The sequence below is a fragment of the Schistosoma haematobium genome, chromosome 3 (assembly GCF_000699445.3).
Source record: "Schistosoma haematobium chromosome 3, whole genome shotgun sequence".
Classification (NCBI taxonomy): domain Eukaryota; kingdom Metazoa; phylum Platyhelminthes; class Trematoda; order Strigeidida; family Schistosomatidae; genus Schistosoma; species Schistosoma haematobium.
In genome coordinates, this window is record NC_067198.1 from 46,266,215 (window position 1) to 46,291,860 (window position 25,646).

General features: G+C 34.4%; 1 protein-coding gene across 1 annotated transcript; it reads right to left on the reverse strand.

Annotated features, from left to right (window-relative positions):
* Positions 1-7,831: 7,831 nt before the first annotated feature.
* Positions 7,832-24,723, reverse strand: MS3_00005899 (uncharacterized protein). Its single transcript, XM_051213994.1, has 2 exons — positions 22,542-24,723; positions 7,832-8,845 (listed from the first exon to the last, which is right to left on the reverse strand). Exon 1 carries the CDS (start codon positions 24,028-24,030, stop codon positions 22,777-22,779), a length of 1,254 nt encoding a protein of 417 aa, XP_051070015.1. The 5' UTR covers positions 24,031-24,723; the 3' UTR covers positions 7,832-8,845; positions 22,542-22,776.
* Between the last annotated feature and the right edge of the window lie 923 nt (positions 24,724-25,646).

Consider the following 25,646-nt stretch of genomic DNA (forward strand, 5'->3'; position numbering starts at 1 on the left):
ATGTTGAGGCCTACTGATGCAGAGGCTGCCGATACATTTATTGTCTTCATCTGCAATTTTTCCTTTGCATGAGATAGGAGTGCCTGGTCATCTGAGAAGTCCAAATCGACTAGTTGCATTCAACCTGTCCATTGTATTCCATCCTTCCTTACACATGTGGAGAGAGTTGGCAGTCTTGTCTGACTTCGGTCCTCACATGGAATACATTTGCCAGCTGTCCTTCATACATCACCTTGCGGTGTAGTCTGTCGTGTGAATTCCGAATGATGTTGACAACATTCTCAGGTATTCATTCGACAGTGTCGAAGAAGGTTCCACAATGTTCTCTAATCCATAATTTCAAATGCTTTTTGATAGTTAAGGAAGTTGATGTATAGCGATGAATTCCATTCAACTGATTGTTCAACAATGATCCGTTATATCGCGATTTGGTCTGCGCACAACCGATCCTTACGAAATCCAGCCTGTTGATCTCGATGTTGTCTGTCTACTAAATCTTTCATCCAGCTTAAGAACACTCTGTTGTAGACTTTTCCTGGTACGGATGGTGGTGTGATGTATCTGTAGTTCCCACACTTGTTCAGATCTCCTTTCTTTGGTATGTTCATGTGATGTCCTTCTTTCTAGTTTCCCCCAAATCTTCCTCAATAGAACGTGAAGCATACATGCAGTTACTTCTCAGTGTGACTTCAGTGCTTCGACTGGTATATTGTCAGGTTCTGCTGCCTTCCCACACTCTATTTGTCTGATGGTTATTCTGATTTCTTGGATCGTTGGCGGCGTGACATTGATAGGAAGGTCGAGTGTGTTGCTTCGATGTCTGATAGATTCGATGGAGCTGGTCTATTTAAAAATCCCCGAAGAGTTCCACCCATCTGTTCCTCTGTTCTTGAATCGCAGTAACTGTCTTGTCTTCTTTGTCCTTGATTGGTCTCTCTAGTTTATCATATTTCCCTGATAGTTTCTCCGTTGTCATATAGTTGACACATATTTTTCCTTTTGAAGCTTTTTCCGCTGTCATTACTTAGTCTTCCACGTATTTCTGCCTGTCGTCTCTAATGCTCTTCTTCACTTGTTTATTTGCTTCTGTGTATTCGGCATGTGCCTTGACTTTCTATGTTCTTATTCTGCTGTTGTTAATTGCTGTCTTCGTGTTCTTCTTCCTTTCTTGAGTCTTGCCCAGGGCTTCGACAGAGATCCATTCTTTATGAGGATGCTTCTTGAGACCCAGAACAGAACCTTTTGATACGTTGACGTTTTTCAGTTATTCACCACAGTAATTTCCTCTTTTTTAAGTAGGTCTTGTAAGGCCTGGAACCTGTTCTTTAGATATATGATGAATTCATTGAGTTTGTTAGTATCTCATAGGAAGGCTGTACTGAACATTCGTGATGCTGTTTTTTCAGTTGTCTTTAGTTGCAGTTTCATCTTGGTCACAACCAGCTACTCTCCTGGTCCTCACTTCTTCCATCGTCCTTCGGAATTTTTATTGATACAAATATGATTTATCTGGTTCTCCGTAGTGTGGTCCAGTGATATGCGTGTAGCTTTGTGTACGCGTTTGTGGGGGAAGAGTGTGCTGCATATAACTAATTTATTGAACGCACATATGTTTGCAGATCTCTCTCCATTCCGTTTCTCTCTCCCAATCAGTCCATATCGTCCTATGATATCTTCATATCCGGTGATGTTCATTCCAACTTTGACGTTTAGACCTCCCATCAGGATTGTCAGATCCTTTCCCGGGCACTTCTCTACGATCTATTACAGCTTCCCATAAAAATGGTCTTTACCGTTGTCATTTCTATCATCGGTAGGTACATAGCACTGCGCAAAATTCATTATGACCCCCTCGTTCTTTATTTTGAAGGGTGTTTTGACGATTTCGGATCGATGAGATTCCCATCCGATAAGTGTTTTTCGTGCTTCTTCAGACAGCGTCAGAGGAAATGGGTGAGTGTGTGAAGCATTCTCTTCTTCGTGACCAGAGTACAGCAGCAACTCTCTCGAATCTAAACTTTCCTATTTAACTTGTGTCAAATGGGTTTCACTGATTCCGAGCACCGTCAAGTTGTATCTCCTCATTTCCGTGACTATTTGACTGGTCCTCCCAGTTTCGTACATTGTCCGAAAGTTCCATTTACTTATGTTAGAAGAGGCATCGGTCTCGTGGCTTCCGAATAAATTCAGCTTTCCCAATGAGGTGTGATAATTCTTCTGTATAAAGATCGTTAAATTAAGATGGAAAATTTTAAATGGTTTAAATTGTTTATTCTGGTTAGCGTTATTTTAACATTGTTGTTTTCTACGGAATGGGCTTGTTGATCTTATACATTACCATCCTCCTTTATTCGAACTTGAGACTGGCAGTAATCATAGAAGAGTTAAAGGCAAAGTAGTTATTGCTACATATTTCAACATAAAATATGTGTATGTTCATGTCTTAAACATCATTGTCTCTCTTTATCTCTCTCTCAAGCAATTCTGAATGCCTTATTAACCTTAAATATTGTATACAATAAATGTCCAAGAAATCCATATTCTAATTCACATCCATAAACATATGTGATGAGCACACATAGGTATGCATATGTGTGAACGGGTTTTAATTAACACATGATGGAATGAATAATGAAAGGAGGATCTCTTCATTTGACATTCTGTTTGATATTTTGACCGGAACAAATTATCAAAATGTATTCATCATACAATCTATGGTTCATTGACTTCATATTCGTAGTTTGAAACATGAACACACAAACGTATATACACGTGTATAGTTAATGTAAGAAGTTAACCAGAATTGGTCACATTTAAGTCACCATATATCTCATCCACTGATGAGTGATAATATTGAAACTATTATAATAAGGTATTATTATTATTATCATGGATGAGACATGCTTCCCCGACCGTTGCTACTATCTTGATGTGGTGGTCGGGCTTGCCTATCGTGATGAATCAATAGAGCTATACGGGCTGGAACAATCGTTCTTCAAGGTCCTACCATGTCAGACAGGTCGGTTGAGGAGCAGTAATACTAAAAGCAACAAACCAAAGGTCCTAAGGCAAAGTCGTACTGCTGACTTTACAGAGGTGTGATGACAGTAAGGTGTTTCCTTCAGACAACCAGCATAGCAGCGACTCTGCATTCTCACAAGGAAGGGTGGGGTCAGAAAAGGTCGACCCTAAAAAAGCCCATCTCGTTTTATCTCACTGATTTCCGTCTCCAGTGGTAAGGTTCAAATAAGTACGGAGCTAATACAAAAATTACTTACAAAAAGGTCGTACCTCCAGAAGAACCCTTCCACGGTGTGGGCGACCGGGAAGTAATACTTCTAACGGTACTCGAGATCACTGAGACATGATTCAGTCTGTAATTGTGCATTCTCTTGCTATGTCTAAAATAATTAATCTAGACAAAAATCCAGTCATCTCGTTAGAGGAAGAAATTGCTCGAGCCATCATAGACTTACAGATATACAATGACTGATCTGATACCATGAGGTTTTTGTTAATTGTGAAGCAAAAGAAATGAATATAGGTAAAGAAAAAGCAGTCTTTATATATGTACCTGTCCCACAAGTACAGACATACTAGATTATACATAACAGACTTGTAGGCGAACTCGAGAAAAAGCTCCATGGTCCTCATGCTGTAATTGTTAGAATATTTTGTACTCAGGTTTGTTTAACTACTTTATTAGATTAATACAGCCAAATGAATTATGTGTATGTTACTGAGTTATTGATAAAGATTTTATGTCTCGTTCAAGACACTTTCATTAATTGACTGAACTGCCACAAAAACGTTAAATAGAACAAAGAAATACATCTTTACAACCATTTCTTTAAACAGTTAATGTTGAATGACTAGCTAATTGACTTGAAGAAGGAGGATTTGATAACTGTAATGAGCAAAGTAGTTATCAGCAAAACGTATAGTGGCTAGCAGTGGAATTTAGAATGCACGTTTAGTCCTATTTAGGACTTGTCAGATAGATGCATCTACATCTCAGAGTTGATATTTCTTCTAGGACTCGAACCCAGTACCGTTCGCTTCAAACGCCATCACATTATTCACTTAGCTACTGAGCCCTGAGATGCAGGTACATCCGGCTGACGAGTCCCAAATAGAATGAGACGTGAGTACTGGATTCCACTGCTAGCCAATATCCATCTTTGCTTATCATGCTTGTGACTTAACGCACAGTACGCACATATACCAATAAGAGACTTATCAATCTCAGTCCTAAATAATAATGAGAAGATTGAAGTCAACAATGCCAAATGAAGCAAAGTAGTTATTTGTAAGAATTTGAAAACATCTAGCTATGGTGTTGTCAGATTACGTAAGATATGATAAGGGAGTTTGCAATACATTTTGACAAGAGGTTAATTCTATGCTAATACACGAGATTCAAGTAACAACTATTGAAATTATGTAAGAATTGAAAACGTAGAAGAAATTAGGAAATGTTTAGTAATTATACAGTTAAGCTGACTGGTGTTCAGGAATATGATGAGAGATTTGTCAAATCGTGCTTTCTATGTAACTGGCTTCGCAAGATTAAACGAACTGATAAATGCACGTGAATGTGGAGAATTCCGAAAGTCTGCTTTTCTTAGTGTTTTTCAGTACTAAATGGTTTGGAACTGGCAGTAGCCCCAGAAGGGCTCAAGGCGGAGTTAGTGTTTTTCAGTAGAACATCATTAAGAAAATAACATTTAGTTTGTTTGGGGTGACTGTGAACGGTGGCGCTATTTCGTGGATTGTTTTAAGTTAGACATTAACACCGTCAGATGCCAGCCGGTTTAGTGGTCTAGAGGTTAAGCGTTCACGTACGAGACCGAAGGTCCTAGGTTCGAGCTATGAGCGCGGAATTGTGGATGTGAACATTTGAAGTGTCCCACATTAGGATGAAATGGCTATCCACAGTAAATAGTCGTCAATATATAAATTTATAACTAGACCAATTTCAAATATCACACTTAAATTGAAAGATAAATTAACACTTTCAACCGTTTAAAAGAAAATCCACATGATTTGTCTGAATTTGATTTGAATTAAGTTTTACCTGTGTATTGAACAACACATGTTCAATTGAATGAGTCAATTAAAAGAATAATAATAATAAGAAGAAGAAGAAGAAGAATAGTAACCTTGGTATTATGGGGATTACATAATCTAGGGTAATACAGATGGTTTATATCTTATTTGTGTATTACTAGTTATGTAATCGTAATTATAGTTATCTGAAGTTCATTATTAATGCAATCATTATTAATTAAATGGTTTACTACTGAAATGTCAATAATGATAATAGAATGATTGCAGCTCATTGATTGGAATTCATAAGGATATATGAAAAAGTGTCGGTAACGTAAATGTATTACATAACCACTAACGTGAAGTCATTGAATAGATTATCAACTAAAAATATTGTAATTTAGTAGTTGAATTCATGAGTCAATTGAAGTTGGACCATTATGAGGAACCTGAAATCACTGAACAGCCGTTTCGTCCTAGCATGGGACTCCTCATGAATGCGCAGCCACAATTTCACCTCGCAAGATTTGAACCCACGATCTATCGGTTTCGGGCGCGAATGCCTAATCTCTAGACTAATGAGTTGGTCGATGGTTATGATCTCAACTATTAAAATTACTATAATATTTGTAGTATCAGTTATTATGTTAATCCCATATACCTTATTCTAGCTTTCGGACAGCTCAATCTATTCATTCTACTCGAGTCACATTCTGACCTTGTTAATTATTCTCTCATCAATCTTGACTGTTTTTATATGAGCGCGTAGATGTGTGTATATTTCTTGTCCCATTACTCATCACATGTCTGTAACTAACTTTTGTGTAACTATAAATATTGATTAACGCTTGGTTAAATGGGGAGTTGGCTTACCCGCCATCTCCACTGCGCGTCATTTCTCTGCTCTCTATTCCATTCGCTTCACATACAAAATATATGTATTCACAAGTCCATTCTTGTTATTTGACTTATTTAATTCCGTTACTGACTAACGCAATTTAAGTCGATGATTATATAGGAGGATAGGCGACATATATATTTCAACGATAATCATCATTACGATCACCTTGGAGATCTCCACTAAAGTGGAGAGCCCTTTCGACATCATCGTCCGATCTAAATGATGATTAATTAACGGGCCTCCACATATCCGAAAAACCCCTTCTGAAATATTTTAAGCATCAGCCAAATGTTTCTTTCACTGTCATTAGGAATTTTCTGTGGAATTTGCCTAACTGGTTCACTTCATCAGTTGTTATTATTATTACCATTCTTAAATGATTTATGTATGTGTAATAATTCCACTTTAACACATTTACATATCGATACGAACATAGAGATAGTAAGTGTATGAATGAGAGTGAGTGTGTGTGTGTGTGTGAGTGAGTGAGTGAGTATTGAAGTAGGAAAATGAAGCATCATTCATTTCTTTTCTTTTTTCTGATTTAACAAGGGATTATATGGTTACACAAGGAGATAGACATTTTCTACTATTAAACCATAATTTTAATGTCTATATTATAAAACATTCATTGTTCAACAACCTCATGCAGTTTTTTGTATAAAAGGGATAATGAACATTATTATTATGATTATGATTACTTAGATAATGTAGTCCAATTGAATAACATTTGAAGTGTTATACACATGCCTTTGTATGTATCCATTTGTATGTACCATCATCATCATCATCTAATCATCAATTGAATGAATGAAAAGATGTTTTATTACTAATAATATACCAACAATATTATCATGAAGGTGATGATGATGATGATGATGATGATGAGCCTGAACCTGATTTGACCTTTTGGTTACTTCCTTTTTGTTGTTGTTGTTGGTGTTTTAGATGTATGAATCATGGTACCTTTGAATAGTTGTACTGTAAACATATACATATACATATATCTAAAGCGTAAAATGATAAATGAATTAGATGAATGTTTATTCTTATGGATTGTATTGTATTTCTCAATTGAAAGAAAATTAATCATTTCATATATGTACAATGATTAGATTGTATAACTGGTTAGTCATCATAAACAATAAACACTATAAGTTGATGTAGATATATTTCTTATATTAAACATTTTCAATATTGTTCCCTAGAAATTCACTTAGTGTTATTTACTTGTATCTTCTGATTGTTAATGGCTCCCAAAATGCCTTTGTTTGACCAAGAATGGGGAGAGTCAGCTCTGCATCGCGAAATGCTCTCTCATGGCTACATGCATATAACTCCTGACAGAGAAGTCCAACTCATTGCCTTCTAGCGGGGCGGGAGTGTTGTCTACGAAATTCAGAGGATGTAAAGCGAATATCCGGCGCTTTAATCGGAAAGATGGATATGAAGGATCCACATAAGGGAGTTGGAAAACCCTCATTCTAAACCAATGGTTCAAATGAGCTCCAGGATCCTAAAGGAAGAAATGGTGTGTGAACCTATTGTTGATCAGCGGCTAACATGGGACTGTATCTCCGGACGTTGCTCCACTACCTTGTGGATCAGACCTTTAGGTCAAAAGCTCCGGATGTGACTACCTAAGAAATCCACGTGCTTCCGTTTAGGCACCCGGGCAGTATCCTAGCCCCCAAACAAATTGATTGACTTATGTACCGATGCTCATGTGTCTAAATAAATAAATGTTTAGGACCGCAGTTGATTAGTCTCTTACTATCATATGTACATCATATACATATGTATCATCCTGTGCCTTAAGTCAAAAACTTGATAACCAAAGATGGATAGCGGCTAGCAGTGGAATTCATTTCGTCCTATTTGGGGCTCGTCACTTGGATGTACCTGCATCTCAGAGTTGATATTCACTGCGGGATTCGAATCCAGTATTGTTCGCTTCAAATGCCATTGCGTTAAAAAGGTCGTTTTGAAAATTCAAGAAATCATAATAAGAGATTACTTCTTTGATTTGATATTACTGAATGATAAATCAATCGATTGTAGAAATTTAAACTACCCAAACTGCAAACATTTGATATTGAATTCCTAATCATTTCTTCGATCTTCAGGTCTTCCGTATGCTAGAACTCCACATGGTAGACAAAAGGCACGATTTATAAATGTTCAAGTAACTAGAGTATTTATAAGGTTTTTGGTAGCTTCCGTCTTCTGGATTCAAATTCAATTTGAAAAATTCCCATATTGTAATTTAGAAAAACATATATATAAGCGAACTTTATTGTTTTCGATTAGATCTTCATCAGACTATACTCTAATATGCAGTGATGTTTTTCTATATGCACCTACGAATTGAATTAAACCAATGAAGGCAGTTTATGAGTCAATGATGATAACAGTGGAATAGATTACATAAATAAGTGAAAAGTACAAATTGATCGTGTCGTGACAACTGTATGAGTTGTGATAAGAACAATAAAGGTTTGAATCAATGTTACATAATAGGAAATAGGTCACTGGTTAGAAAAATATAGACAATGAAATAAAATTCATAACAAGATTATGTAATAAGAAGTGGAGTTCAACCAGGTTTGTTGTGAGATATCAACTTACTGAAGACAATGGTGTATGGTGACGCAACTTCGTGGATTGGTGGAAGTTAGACATTGGATGCCGGTTCACTGGTCTAGTTGGCTAAGCACCTGGCACGAGACTGATAGGTCCTGGGTTTGGATCTCGCGGGGTGCGGGGTCGTGGATACGTACTGCTGAGGAGTCCCATACTAGGACGAAACGGCCGTTCAGTGCTTCCAGGTTTTCCATGGTGGTCTAGCCTCAATTGGCTCATGATTTCAACCAGTAATATGAAGTGTTCAGATACCTGAACCATGAAGCGTATATTTGAGGAAAGAAAAGAGTGGAAGGAGGTGAAGAAAAATAAACTAAGAAAGAGTATGGAAAATAATAATAAATAAAACCATTTATTAAGATCAAGGGAGAGATAACGGTGTTACAAATTTTTTATGAACACAAAGATTTGGATTGTTGACTCGAACTCCTATAGCTTCTGCAATGTGTAAGAGACGAGATCGAACACTATAGGGAAAACTAGTAGGAATACGATAACTAACTTTAAATGACTTATTTCTGTCGATTACACAATCGCTATCGATCAAGCATGATAGGACAGATCTGCGTATTGTCTTGACGGTACCCTTTCCTAACCATGAAGGGAGGTGTTTACTAACTTGTTAGCTCAGCTGTCTAGCAGTGCGCCCAATATAGTTTTTTTCCACAGAAGCAGCTGAACCCATAGATGCATATAAAAGGAGCATAACCAGGTAACTTATTCTTTAGTTGAGAAATCACCATAGATCGAATCGAATACGATAGACAGAAGTTGACTGCATCAAACGCTCTCTTCACCGCTATAGTCATTCTATCAAGTGGTACATCATTAGTTGCATCTTCATGATTGGATTATGCATCTATTAAGATTTGATCATTTAGTTAAAACATATTTAGAATGGAATATTTATTTCTATGATCATCCATTTGGGAAAGATGCATTCTGGATTATTTTGAGTAAGGAATTTATTTGAATGAAGATCTTCATCAACTAAGATGACATATTTTACAAATCTGTTAAATTAAAAAGTTGAAGACTAGCAATGAACTAATTTAGAAGAAAACTAGAGTTTAGACTTTAAGTGCTTGAGGTGAGAATTTTACGTCCCCTGTTTCATCTCCAGACAGATCGTGTATACTCACTTCTGCGCGCTGCCGTATTAAAACTAAACAGCTTTCCAATGGTTTCTGTTATTCAGTAGTTGTCTGACTAAATTCAATTCTTATTATAAACTATGGAGTTCAACACTCACCAAGAGCCATATATACAGACTATCGACTATTAGTCTGACCTGAATCCCAAAGTCCAGTCTACTTGGTTAGGATTCATGTGTTGAAGATATTAAGTGATATAACTTACAACTGGTCATTAATTCTACGTCATACACTATTACTTCGACTTCTTCTTTTTAACCATCATCCTAATTCCATCTAGCTGTGTGTTGACTATAAATATCAACTCTGGGCTACACGCATTTTTAGCAAGTCTTATGTTATTAAGACTGATTGATATATTATATCTATTACATGTGACAGTAGCAATCCAAGCGTAAATTAACTGAACTGAGAAAACTCGCAGAATAAATACTGATAAACAAGATTCTTGACCAGTCCAATTAACTAGATTAAAGTTGAGCCAGTAATTTATCAATGATCTACTGATTGGAAGATCGTTATATTCCACAAATTATCTAGGAGTTGAAAAGATATGAAGGTTTTTTAACTTCCAACTCACTGGTCAACAGATATATTTCTTATCCTCAATTTTAAACTGTCTGGATCCAGTATATTTGAGAAAGCGAATAATCTCGTGATCGATAATAAAGGTATCCATGAATTTAGATTAAGTGATTTTCTGTAATTCATAAACACTTAGTTAAACCTATTTGCTGTAATGGGAGATAGATTATACACCAGGAATCTGAAATTAAATCTTTCCTGGACTCTACTACTTTAGTTTCCACCATGTCCTATTCATCCTTTCGATGTCTTCCCTCAGTTCTTGGCTCCATATGTTTTTTTAATTTATATCTTTTTTCCCTTAAGGATTCTAAGTTGGAACTTGTCTTGAAAAACAAATTGATGACTCCTACAAAATATACCTATCCCCCTGTAAAGTCTTTTCCTAATTTCCTCGTCCTGAAATTGATTCACTTTCTGCCACAACCCAATATTGATGATGGTCTCTGGTCAATAGATTTGAATTGTCTTGTGTAGACAGCTGTTATTTCATGAACATAAACACACAAACTGATCAATTCGTCCATCGACAGACATACATCAGTATGCTAACATACATCAGGTGAATTCATATTATGAGAATCAAATGTTAATACTTATTTGTAGTATTCATTAATTGCTCCTTCTCATACGCCCCTATCGTTTCCCACTAAGTATTTTTCACATTTCACTTCAGGCAAAGATGAAATGTTTTTAGTGGTATTGTTACTACGATTGTTCTCTCTATTTCATGAAAAGATGATTTTCTTTTCTTTTGTTTATTTTTATGGATCCTGTTTCAAGAATTTGTCCCTAATCAATGATCGGACAATACAAATATCTCAATATTGAACGTGTTTGACTTCAGCTCATACAAATTAGTGTTAACGTTTCAAACTTAGAAACTGGGTGTTGCACATTTGAATATACAAGAAAGAATATTCATCTTCATGATTGTAGGTACGCTTACTGTTGAGTGACAACTAACACAAAACATATATTTTCTTTCAACTATCTCCTATCAACTAACATCTAAATATAGTGTACACATAGTTAAATCTCTTAAATTAGTAACCATATTGCAAACTTGATTGATAGAATTCGTTCATAACGAATGTTTACAAGATATCTACGAATAATTTGTAAATATATCAAAGTAATAGAATTCTTCTTGATAAATTGTTAGTTCAGAAACGTCAATAGTAAATAATTAATGTCTTGTAGGTAATGAATGGTCCGATGCAGATGTGAAGGCGCGGATCGGCAAAGCAAGAGAAGCATATCTACAACTGATGAACATCTGGAAATCAAAACAACTGTCTGTCAACCAACACCGACGTCAGGATTTTCAATACAAATATCAAGACAGTTCTACTGTATGGGGCGGAAACCTGGAGAACTACGAAAGTCATCATCCACAAGATACAAGTGTTGATTAACAGTTGTCTACACAAAATAATTCGGATCCGTTGACCAGACACTATCAGCAACAACCTGCTATGGGAGAGAACAAACCAGATCCTAGGGGAGGAAAAAATCAGGAAGAAGCACTGGAAGTGGATAGGACAAATATTGAGGAAAGCATCGAACTGCGTCATAAGACAAACCTTCACATGGAATCTTCAAGGCCAAAGGAGGAGTGGAAGACGAAAGAACACATTACTCCGGGAAATGGAGACAGATATGAGAAGAATGAAGAACAATTTGATCGAACTAGAAAGGAAGGCCCAGTACAAAGTGGTTCGGAGAATGCTGGTTGGTGGCCTAGTCTCCATTAGGAGTAACAGGCGTAAGTAAGTAAGTGTCTAAAGGTGACTGATATGATGTTTGAAGTATTAACTCTCATAAACAGAAATAGAGATGATCCATTCAATCAATAACGATGCCGTGAACGACTCAAATGAATATATTTCTTAAAACCGTACTTGTATATGCTGGGAAATTCATTACAACAGATCAACAATATCTTCGACATGACTACCACCTAAGAAACTCAATGTGTTTGAAACAATATCCTTAACTATTTTCATTGAAATATCCTCGTTTTCTTCTATTTTCACTCTGCTTTTTGATTGTTTATCACAGAACGATAACTTTTAATCCTACTTTATTCACTTGATCTGATACAAAAAGACATTATCAAGTTTAGACATGGAAAAAGAAACAGAAATTCTAGCACCCAGAAAAAATATATATATACGTGTTATAATCACTTAGGTAAATAAATATTTTCACAGTTGAATTCACGAGTAGATCTAAGTTAGACCGCTATTGAAAACCTGGAAGCACTGAATAGCCAATTCGTTCTAGTATGGTACTCCTCAGCAGTGCGCTTCCATGATCTCACGCGTGGAACTTAAATCCAGGACCTTCGGTCTCGTTTGCTGACGCTGGTTCATTCCAGTATGGGATACCTCAGCAGCGCACTTTCACGATCACTCACGTGGGACTCGGACCTCGTGAACGCCAAACCTCTAGACAACTTAACTACTATTCAACGATGTTAATGTTTAATTTCAATCAATCCATAATCCTGCTCAACCATTTATCCATTGCCTACGATATAACTGTCTCACATCCGACAGGGTTGCCAACCCCCTTTTAGTTACACCATTTAACGAAGACTCTAAGAATTACATCTTGTAGTACACTACCAAGAAATTTTATACTAGGACAAAACAGTTGCTTCTAAATTTTTAATATTTATCTAACTTAAATCAACTTGTGAATTCAACTATGAAAATACTAAATATCTTCACAAATTCCCATATTGACAATAAACATTTATCATAGAATAGATGATTTATAGTAGTAATAAACTATAAAAACCGATTTAATGACAGTTTAGTAATCATAGTGAAACTATCATGTAAATCACTTTAAGATACAATGAAACATATTTTTCTATGATTTAAAATGTTGTTTGTTATGAAATGAAAGACGATATGATATATGGATTGGTTGAAGTTAGACATTAACACCATTGGATGCTGGCTCAGTAGTCTATTGGTTAAGCGCTCGCGCGCGAGACTGATAGTTCGTGGATTCGAATAACGCGAGGCAGAATCTTGGATACGCACTGTCTTAGGTCCGAGTCCCGTGTGAGGGATCGTGAAAGTGCGCTGCTGAAGAATCCCATATTGGAATGAAACAGCGTCAACGAACGAGACCAAAGGTCCTGGATTTGAGTCCCACTCGTGAGATAGTGGAAGTGCACTGCTGAGAAGTACCATACTAGGACGAAATAGCCATCCAGTGCTTCCAGGTTTTCCATGGTGGTCTTCTTTCAATTGACTCATGAATTCAACAATTAAACTGATATGATATATGATAAAAATACAATAAAGAAAAGTTTATAATTGAAGGCATACAATGTATAGCATCGATAACAAATGATGTAACCGATTAAAGTCATTTCTGTTTCAAATACACATATATATTCACTGCATTTAATTTTTTTCTATAATCGGGAAAAATTTGTTATTTTTTTCTCCTTCAAACCAAAATATTAAAAGTAGCTATTAGGGTGGTAAAAAAAGGAGGGGGAAAAGAAACCTACAATTGATTGATCACTGGGTGGTGATCAATGTCATATGTGTCAGGTACGTTTTAGTGAAGACCGAATCCCATCGAACAAGTTACAATATGGTCATTAGTCTAGGTGACTTAACATTGCATGTATTATGTTGAGATAAGATGGTGATCGGAGGTAGTCAATAGGAAACCCTGTTCGACCTAGGTTTCATGCTATTTGGTACTCGTCAACAAGATGTACCTGTAATCTCGAGGGAACTGATGCTCCCTGACGGATTTGATCCCGACTCATCCAGTTTCACAATTAGAGATGTTATCACTGAGCTTTTCGGGACGCGACTGTCCTCCTGTTGGTCGTAAATATTGTCTAAATAACGTTATTGACTGTGATACTAAAGTATAAGGGTTTATATCCCCACAGAAACAGAAATTTTTTCATGACTGGTGATACAGATTGTTGATGAGTGGCAACAATCTCATTACTTACGATTATTTGATGTAGAAAATAGTATTTTCAATTATTCTATAAAAATATTTCTTAAGTTGTGTTCATCAGTTAAACTCATATATACATTGCACATAACTTGGTTTCATACTCACAAGTTAGGGTCACAATATCCAATTGTACAACTATTGTAATATATACTACTTATGTCAACATACATAAGTAGTATGCATTACCAGTCGTAACTGGAAAACCTGGCAGCAAAAGCCCAATAAGATCGAGTTGAAGAGAACAGAAGAGAAAATAGAAAGGGATTAAGAACTGAAAAATATCATACAGGATATGGAGGACAAATGATAGAAGATTTGCAAATGAAGTAGTCAGTGTATAATTGTCATATTTTACCAAGATATTCTGTAATTTTGTAGTACAATACATTGATTGTCCCCATTTGTGTTCTCAATCATTACACTATTACGAATAGAATACCTGACATAAATTTGCTTCAAGTAGACAGTAATAGTTGTTGAATGGTATTTACTTACACAAAGGTTGTAAAATGCAAAGGAATCATTGTGAATAACGGAAGATACTTCACGTTCTGTTTAGTATTTAAAGGAACTATAACTGATTAGATCAGAATGATGTTTGAAGAAATGATAATTATCGCAGCTTAATTAATAGAAGACCGATGTAACTTCAAATAAGTGTCAGATACACAATATGGAAAACATATACAATTTTTTATCACCAGATAGTGACCAATGTTATGTATATCATGTACTTCTTAGTGCTGATCAAATCCTATCAATTAAGTTACAATATGGCCACTAGTCTAGATGACTTGACATCATGTGCACTATGTTGAAATGTAAAGTGATAGTTGGAGGTAGTCGACAGGAAACCTTAGATCTGAGTTTCATGAAGCTGAATGATACGAGTTTGAATCTTTCAGCTGATCAACAAATCTATAAGACTATTGATGTTCTGATCATTTTCGGTAAAGAAACCGAATTCGTTTCTATACTAAGTATATTCTGTTGTTTTTGTTCCACTTTCAAGATAAAATTTCCTATATAAGTGCTATTGAATAGTGATATGGAAAATGGGATTCTATAATTCCTGTTGTTTTGTACAAGAACATTGTAATTCATTTGTTCGTATATCTGATAATCCATAAAATTAGCCAGGTTGAAGGCAAATTACATCATTTAAAAATTATAACATATAATTTAAAGACTGTATGTCATATACAATCAACTCGTTAATTTAATAGTTGAGTTCATGAGTCAATTTTGAAGCTAAACCATCATGGAAAACCTGGAAGCACTGGACAACTGTTTCATCCTAGTACGAGACTCCTCATAAGTACGCATCCACTATCCTGTTTGCAAGATTCGAACCCACAAAAACCCTCTTGTCATACAAATTGTTAATGATGAGATGTCTGCTATGAAGTGTTAATTTCAATCACTTTATAACTGAAATGAAATCGTGAGATAAATGGTTGGAATGAATATAGTTAACATGGTGTGTGTGTGGGGGGAGAGAGAGAGAATAATGTGATTATAAATCGAAAATTACGTAATATGTAGAACAATACGAATTAGGCAAGAATTAGTAGATAGGGGTGGATGCTGAATAAATTTCTCATAACACGTTAGCAAGTGTAATAGTAATGACAATGTTAAGATAAGTTTAGAAAATAAACATGAACATTAATAAAATCACGTTACCATACCATAAAAATTGATTAGTAGCTAGTTGGACCCGAAGTTGGCCAGGGTAAAAAAAGCGGTTAAATATATATATTTCTTTTGGATGTAATGCTCTAGCTTTTTGATACGAATAGCAATTGCTTTACTCGTCTGTAGGATTCTCAGTCTGACCGAATTAGGTAGACTGCTGTTATATATGATATATTATTGTGAAAGATTGCTTCATGTTGGCTGTATGTATCATTTGAATTAAATGGACTTAAATGGAGTTGTTAACAATTTTAAATACACCTTTACTTAACCACACTGGGAGGTGCTCACGAGCCCGAATGTACAAATTCGTAGAACATTTGCCAATATAACTTGCTCCACAGAAGCAATTGAATTGACAGAATTGGTAGTCTAGGCAATTTATCTTCCAACCTCGGACTAATCATTAGACGTGTGGAAAACATTACTGGTAGTTTACCTGCATTAAAAGTTATTTGAATTGAATTGCATAACTTTAGTCTTAACATTTCACAGTAACTGAAACACGATAAATAATGGAATATTAGTCAAGTATCATTATGAATATGCCTTGTCCCTTATGTTCATTTCCTTCTAGAAAATAACATATTCAGTTAAGCGCTTGGCGCGAGACCGATAGGCCCTGGGTTCGAACCTCGCGGGGTGCGGGATCGTGGATGCGCACTGCCGAGGAGTCCCATACTAGGACGAAACGGCCGTCCAGTGCTTCCAGGTTTTCCATGATGGTCTAGCTTCAATTGACTCATGATTTCAATCTGTGAAATATCTTTACTCTTTAAAATATTATGAATGTTTTGGATATAAATAGGTAACTGTTAAGAGTAATCTAGGTTGAAATTAGAGACAGTATTACAGTCAAAAGTGATTGACCACTGGGTGGTGGTCAGTGTCATGTGTGTCAAGTCCTTCTTAGTGCAGATCGAATGCCATCGTCCAAGTTACAGTATTACATTCATTCTAAAGTTTTTATAATTTATTAATTACTATCAGTAAATAGATTATTCACAGTTATATAATATACCCTTCTGGGGCCAGGGTAATTTTACATTGGTTTTCAAGAGAACCAGATACCATCCAGACTTTCACGTGACAACCCAGACAGTACAGCTCAATCCCGCTTCACAGGATAACCAGACACCGTATAGGCTTTAACGCTACAATATGAATAGTACAATTCAATCCTGTGACACAACCACACAGATACCAAGTATCCTGGTGGTAAATAGAAAACATCAAGTCTCTTATTGAATTGTAACATTTTACTGAACAAAAACTGTATATCCTCAGAGAATTTGGTTTATTCAAGCCTCAATTATAAATGAACCTATTACTATCCATACTTTAACAATGGGGTGATTAATGATTTATACTGAGAATCAAAATATAATAACAGTTTATAGGATCAATCGAATAAATCTACTGAATATTGATTAAGTACTGAGAAGTTATCAATATCTTATTCATTTCATCTTTAGTTATGATTCAATTCTATCAATGAGGTTGTAATATTGGTCACAATTCTAGAATATTGGATATCAAGTCTGATTAATGCCTTAAATTATGTAACTTGATAATTTCGGCATATAGAAGGAAATTTCTAAGAAATGTCAAATGAAATGAAACCTCCTTATATCAAAATTCATCTGTTCTATACCTAAACAATCTAATATGATCAGAAGGGGTTTTGTGAAGATTTTAGAAATCTCATTAGTTGAAGTCATAAGTCAATTGAAGAGAGACCACCATGGAAAACCTGGAAGCACTGGACGGCCGTTTCGTCCTACTTTGGGTGCCCTCAGTAGTGCGCATCCATGATCTTGCCGTCCAGTGTTTCCAATTTTTCCATGGTGTTCTCTCTCGTCAATTGACTTATGATTTCAGCTACTGAAATCTAATATGACTTAAATTTTAGCCATTTTTTTCGGGGGTGGGGTGTGGGTGGTGTTGTGAACTAATCAATTTGGTCACTGCATTGTTTTAGATTTATTTACATAGTTATAAAAGATATACAATTCATACACAGATTTGGCAACTAATTCATATGGTTATTACATAAATATTCATGATGAACATATTGAAGTTGAACTTATCAGTGAAATCAATGATGATTCTACCTATGATGAACATAATGGTACACTTTACACAGTACAGTAGTTTTAGTCTTTAATCAATTAAACAAAAAATATGATAACAGAAGATTATTTTTACAGAAAAACACTAAAGCTGATAATGATAATAACTCTGTGACCGTTGTAACTAATTATGTAACATTGTGAATTCGTTATAAATAATGATGTACACTTTGATCCTAAAAATCTTAATCAGTCAGATCATGAATAACATTGGTCATACTCTAAGGTGCGTGCTACAAATGTCTCTCGAAGTACCTTACTTAAATACACCTGTTACACCTCGTGGAGGAGCATACACCACCCACCAGCACTCTCCATCCAACCCTGGGATGGGTAATCCTTTACAGTGATTTCAAGTTGATATACATCCTTTTCATGTCTATTTCCAATTCTCAACTCAACATTTCCCTTCAGGATTCCAAGTTAGTGCTTGCCTCGTAATGCAGTTTAGTGATTTCCGTAATGCATGTCCTATCCACTTCTAATGTCTTTTCTTAGTTTCGTCTTCAGCTGGAAGCTGGCTTGTTCTCTTCCATAGTAAGCTGATGTTGATGGCATCTGGTCAACGGACATTGAGCATCTTGTATAGATGATTGTTTGCAAATACTTGTACTATTTTGATGATGGTTGTGATAATTTTCGAAGTTTCAGCTCTGTATAGTAGAACTGTGTTGACATTCGTATTGGAGTTTATGACTTTGATATTGGTTGATAGACAGTTGTTCTGAGTTCCATATATATTCTTCAATTGTAAGAATGTTGACTTTACTTTTTCAATTCTTACCATCACGTCTGCATCAGATGCTACTTGTTCATCGATGATGTATCCCAGGTACGTGAAATATTCCACATATTCCAGAGATTTTCTATCAAGCGTGATTGAGCTGGTGTTTTCCGCGTTATATTTGAGGATCCTGCATTTTCATTTGTGTATGTTGAGGCCCATTGATTCAGAGGCTGATGCTACACTAGTTGTCTTCATCTGCACTGTCTATGTAAGTAGTATGCAATAACAGTCAGGAGTAGAATGCTTGTCAAAAGACGGTTGAGAAGGTTAAACTAAAGATAATATGAAGGGAAACATAACGGAATTGTGAATCGTAAGAATCATGAAGGATGTAAAGGACAATTGATGAAATATGTATGCAAATGAGTTATTTAATGTATGATTATCGCATTTTACGAAAGCACTCCGCAATTTTGCATTAAGTAACAAATTAGTTTTTCCTACCTGAGTATTAACTCACAACAACTTCATTGTCAATTTCAAAAATTTAAAATTTAGTAAACATCACCTAGACAGTGAGTCAGATGTAAAAACAACATGATAGACAACACAGATATAATACTTCCATCAATAGAGGTGGTTGAAATTCATTCACGTTTTGAATCAAATTTATTTCAATCGTTGAGATCATGAGTCAGTTGAAGCTAGACCATCATGGAAACCTGGAAACACTGGACGGTTGTTTCGTCCTAGTATGGGGATTCTCAGTCGTGCGCATCCACGACCTCGCCTCACAGGATTCAAATTCAGGACCTTTCAGTTGAAGTGAGAAATTAACACCGTTGGATACCGACCAGCTCAGTAGTCTAGCGGTTAAGCGCTAGCATGAGAGACTGTTAGGTGCTGGGTTCAAATCTCGCGAGGAGGATTCGTGAATGCACACTGCTGAGCAGTCCCACAATAAGACAAAATTACCATCTTGTGTTTCCAGGTTTTCCATGGTGATCTATCATCGACTGAATCATTATCTCAACTTCTGAAATTATTATAATATCTGCAACTAACCCCTTTTTGATATGAAGTACTTTTGAAACATTGAAAAATTGTAGTTTATATTTGATTGATTAGATTATAAGTTTAATCCTTAGATAGAAAAGATGATCATTTTATCTAAACTAAAGTACAATCAAGATATGATCCCATGTCTATTCACTTTAAGTGTTTACTGTTTTCAATTTAGATAAATTTTGTCTTAAAAAAAGAAAAGAAAAGGAAAAGGAAAAAAAGATAAGAAAAGAAAAAAATGACACAACGATATAGATCTGTTAAATTATCGATTATATTAAAATAAAGTAATGTACTTCCAGAATTCTCTACTTTTTTTTCTTTCTTTTATAAGATGCTGGTTGTCATCCACATATATCTATATCTATCTCTATACCTAGATAGATTCAAACTGTTCCGTAACCTATTATTAAGTCTAATTCTAAGTATACAATTAAACTAAGTTTCATCACCAACCAACCAACCAACCAACCAGCCAATCAATCAGTCGATCGATCAATTATTACAGAAACAAATTTTACTGATCTACAACTGTGCATTGATCTTGACATCGTGTTAAAAAGAAGCCAAAACAACAATAACAACAACAACACCCCATGAGTTAAAATTAAAGATAAATTTTTTTGGTGTGTGAAAACAAAACTTCTGAATTGATTAGAATCTTAAAATGTTTTGTTTTTTTTTTCGTTTATTGTTTTGTTACTATGGTATAGTATCTTAGATAGTTGACTGATTAGAAATAAACTATTATGAAACATTAGGGTAGTTGCTTTTTGTTTTGTTGTTGTTGTTGTTGTAACATATTCGATGTTTGTAAGTTTCAGACGAAGTTTTGTGAAGATTGTAGTAATTTCAATAGTTGAGTTTATGAGTCGCTCAATTTTGTGGTTCAGTAAGTCATTAAAGTGAATAATTATAGTTTATTTATGATGTTCACATGTAAGTGAAATAGATGTTAATAATACGGTAAACATTGTTTTTTTAAAAACTAGTCTAATTTATTACATTGATATTATGAATGGGACAATGTTAGACCACCAATGAAAACCTGGAAAGTATTGGATGACTGTTTCGTCTTAGTATAGGATTCTACAGTAACGTTCTATTTATGATATCTGTCTAAACTTAATGATCTCTACAAATCCATATACTGATAACGATCATGTACTTACTAGTAACTAGATTCAAGATGTAACTGCTGGAGTTCTAGTGAGAAGCCATGACTAGTGGAGTTCAATCCATGTCAGATGTGAGATAGTTATCCATCTCAGACAATACATAAAGAATTGTATAAGTTAATGGATCGATTGAAGTTAGAAATGAACATCATTGGATGCTAGCTCGGTGGTCTAGATATTAAGCATTCATGCACTAGAATAATGGTCCTGGATTAGAGTCTCACGTGTTGAATCGTGAACACGCAGTTCTCAGGAGTCCCATACCGGAACGAAAAGGCCATCCAGTACTCTTAGGTTTTCAATGATGATTGAGCATAGATTGACTCATGTTTTCAACTTTCAAAAAGGCTACAATCTCCACAAATCACCCTAGTAACAACAATATTTACTACCTGATAAGTTTCTCTCTGACAAGATAATATAAAGAAAATTGTCGACTTTTAAGGTATTTCAATATAAGTCTCAAACAAAAATTAAACTGTGATAATTTTGTTCTCTTGAACTGAAACGTCGCTAACAACAATTGATTACTAGACAGTATAATATGTCCTACTTCATGCATATAAGTTTTGAGTAGTTTTGATGATTAGTTCAACATTTCTGAAGAGTTTCAATCTAAGACGTATTATTCATTTCGTACTTCATAGTTTTCGGATAATTCCTCAGCTATCATTACTTAGTGCTGATATTTCAAATAAAGTTTAAAAACATCATTTCATGATAACTCAACAATTTGATAAGTATCAACTTAATAAAAAGAACATATCAGTAAGATATATTGGTTTTTTCAATCTTCACATTACATCATAAAAGATGATAGTTGTTTACAATGATGAAACCGATTTCCATTCTCTTCTTTAAAACAAACAAACAAACAAGCAAAACAAAACAAAACAATCATGATGACAGTAAACTGTTGTTTTTTAGTATCTGTGAGAGTTTAATATAAATAATAAAGAGGATAAGAAAAGCAAACCCTCTTTAGTTCATTTAGATATTTCGAAATATCACTTAAACAGTGTTCACTTGCTTATGAATAAAGTTTTCCAAAAAAAAAAGAAAAAAAAAGGACGGTCAACCACAATAGAGTGAACCAGTATTTGTTTCAAACCATTTAAAATATAAAGAAAACAGTAACAAAAAATGGAAAAAAAGACACCAACAGAAACTAGAACAAACGCCATTTTTTTTTAAAGAAAAAAGTTCACTAATTAATGAAGTGAAAAAAAGAAAGAGCGAAAAACAAACCGGTCTATTATAATGTACAATGTTCAATTAACACATTTGTATACGTTCTAATCATAAGAGTAAATAATTCATTACATACATACATACATACATACATACCAACATACCTACGTACATACATAGGGATATACATAATTAATTTGGTCAACTTACTAAACTGTTTTATATATGTAGATAGATAGATATCCATTTTGTTCATATACTCAGAATATTCAATGTTCAATGATGTAAAATCTTGTTTTTTATCTGTTTGTTTGTTTGTTTTAATGAAGTGAATATTCATTTATATGATATTGAATAATGAATCTAATTTAAGTTTTGTTTATATAATCTGAAACAGATTTATTTTTAAGTAATAAAGGCACTTTAATGTTTAACTTCAATTCATTCACACATGAGCTGGTTTACGTATAACACTAATAGATGGTTCATTAATATGATTAAAATTATTCGATTTTAATAAATCTGAATTTGTTTCTTCTATATCCATATTAGGAATAGTTTTCATTTCATTATATTGTAATTCTGTTGGATAACGATGTACTATTGTAGTAAAATTAGGTGTATATTGAAAAGAGATTAAATCATCCGGTTTACTTGATAAATGATCATCATGTTTTATAGATTGATGAAGTTGCTGTTGTTGTTGTTGAACTATCGGAATTGGACGATTATTAGATAATGATGTATTAAGATCATTTTGTTGTTGTTTAATTGTTTGTGTTGAATTTTGATGTGATTTTTTAATTTGATACAATAATTTCTTCCGTGTACTATCACCATAACAAACACTATTCCGTGAATATCTACCTAATGAACCAGTACGTGTAATACCATTTTTTCCATCAGAATTATTTGAAGGTGCTGGACTCACTGAACCATTTTGACATTGTAATAATAAACCACGTTGAGTTGAACTAATTGAACCATGTGATGGTATTGGATAAATTGTAATTAAACCAGAATTATCATTATATGATGCAATAGGTGCACCAGTCATTGGATAGCCTGATATTTGTGCATATTGTGTATTTAATGCTGAATAAGAAATAGGAATATTTTGTAAACCATTTTGTGGATCACATGTACTTATATTACTTGCTGTCATTACAATATTATTCATACTAGCAGTTTCACTTGGTATATGTGTTATACCATAATGTCTTGGTGATTGATCTGTTATAAATAATGGTGATACTTGACTCATATTAACTTTACCATTCATTTGACAAAATGGTGTCGGTGATGGATGTGATTCTTTACATATACTAGCTTGAGATGAACGTATCATACGTTTTTTAAAATAATGTGGATTTTGTCTAAGACGTATACATAAAGTTAATGATGTCATTGCAAATACTACACACATAAAACTAATTAAAGCACATGCAACACGTGATATAACTAATTGCATATATAATTCCCGATTTTGTCGTTCAGCTTTAGTTAATGCTACATTATTCGTTCCAATGATGAGACTACTATTATCTTGTTTTGATATATTTATATTGACATCATTTATATTAGATGGACATTGTTTACGTAAACAAAGAACATGTTGCGGTGTTAACACTAAATGTTCCGATGCTAATGGATTAATTAATTCCAATTTTAATTGTTTATCTGGACGTAGTACAACCATTAAATTTAAATCACCAACACGATCAGCAAGAAAAAAATATCTTGGATCATTAGCTAATTGGTTTGATTGACCAATACCAATCACTTCAGCACGTATTAATAAATCTAAACGTTCTAAATCAATTAATGATGCTGACCATTCATGATTAATATAGTTTAAGTCTTTTTCAGCTTGATTTAAATCTTCATTATTATTTAAATAATCATTAGATGATATGATGATGATGATGATGATGATATAGGTATTATTTCACCATTTAATAATTGTAATCTTTTACATGCTGTCGCATGACCATATGCATCTAAACTTGATGTTGGCGGTGATGTTAACCATGCATAAGTAATATTACATTGTCCTAAACGTCTTAAACCAGCTTGTCCTAATATTGTATAAGAATCAGCTGGTAATAAACGTCTTGAACGTAATGATGAATATAATTTATTTTGTCCATTCACATAATATATCAATGATGTAATAATTAGAAATAGATAAAATTCATAGAAATACATTATTGATCGATTGATTGTTTGAATTAAAATTTCAATGTTTGTTTCCACATAGTTACTAAATCGTTTTTTTCTTTTTCCACAGCAACAAAAAAATTAAAAGAGAAAATTTACATAGAATCCATATAGTAAACAATCTTGATCCATTCTATTCAAATGGTTACTATGTTCATTTATTTTTAATATTGTACACATATTACTAATTTCATCATATTAGAATAGATTATTTTCAGATTATTTTTTTAGACAAATATATTTCATTGCTTCATTTTGATTGGTTAATTAAATTTGATGAAGAAAAAAAAACGGAATCTAACAATTTGATTGGTTAATACATTTTGAACAACAAAAAAATAGGAGGCACAAAATGTTGATTTGTGTATATTGAATAAAAAATTTTTATTTTTTTTAATTAGTGATTTGATAATCATTTTAAGAGAGAAAGAGAGAGGAATAAAAGAAGAATTTATATTCACTTTGTGTTGTTTTACTTGTATTGTGGAGATAGACCTGACAAGCTTATTTTGTAAATAGTTTTTAATATTATTTGTATTTATTTTGTCGGCCATCGAAAATCCGAGCGAGGCAGTATAATTTTCGTGTCAGGCCGTACCCATATCCGCAAGCCCTCTGTAGCGAAAGGGGATCGGGTTAATATTCCCGACTCTGACCACGGAGACTGGTGTGTGTGGGGCCCTTGGTTCGGCGTGCGCCCAGCGCAGTAACGCAACCGACCTTGGAGACGTCGGTGGGAGTTCTGGGAAGAGTTCTCTTTTCTTTGTTAGGAGTGCATCCACCCCCTGGAACCGGCTTGTCCGGAGATAGGGAGCTAGCCTCCGTAAAACATCACCCTTCTTGTGGTGTCCGGAACGCTTCTGTCGGCCCTTGAAAATAGAACGAGGGATATGTGTGTAGCAATGTATTTGTTAACAAGCCACAGTATGTCACGCTATGTAGTTGCACAACGGAAAGTGTCTTCAAGGTCATTCACTAAAACAACAGGTACAGTCATTTAATGATAAATATACATACAGTGAAAGGTTGACAAAATAAATACAAATAATATTAAAACTATTTACAAAATAAGCTTGTCAGGTTTATCTTCACAGT

Coding starts and splice junctions, on each gene's coding strand:
- MS3_00005899 (XM_051213994.1), bottom strand. CDS start 24,030: ATGGTTGTACTACGTCCAGATAAACAATTAAAATTGGAATTAATTAAT.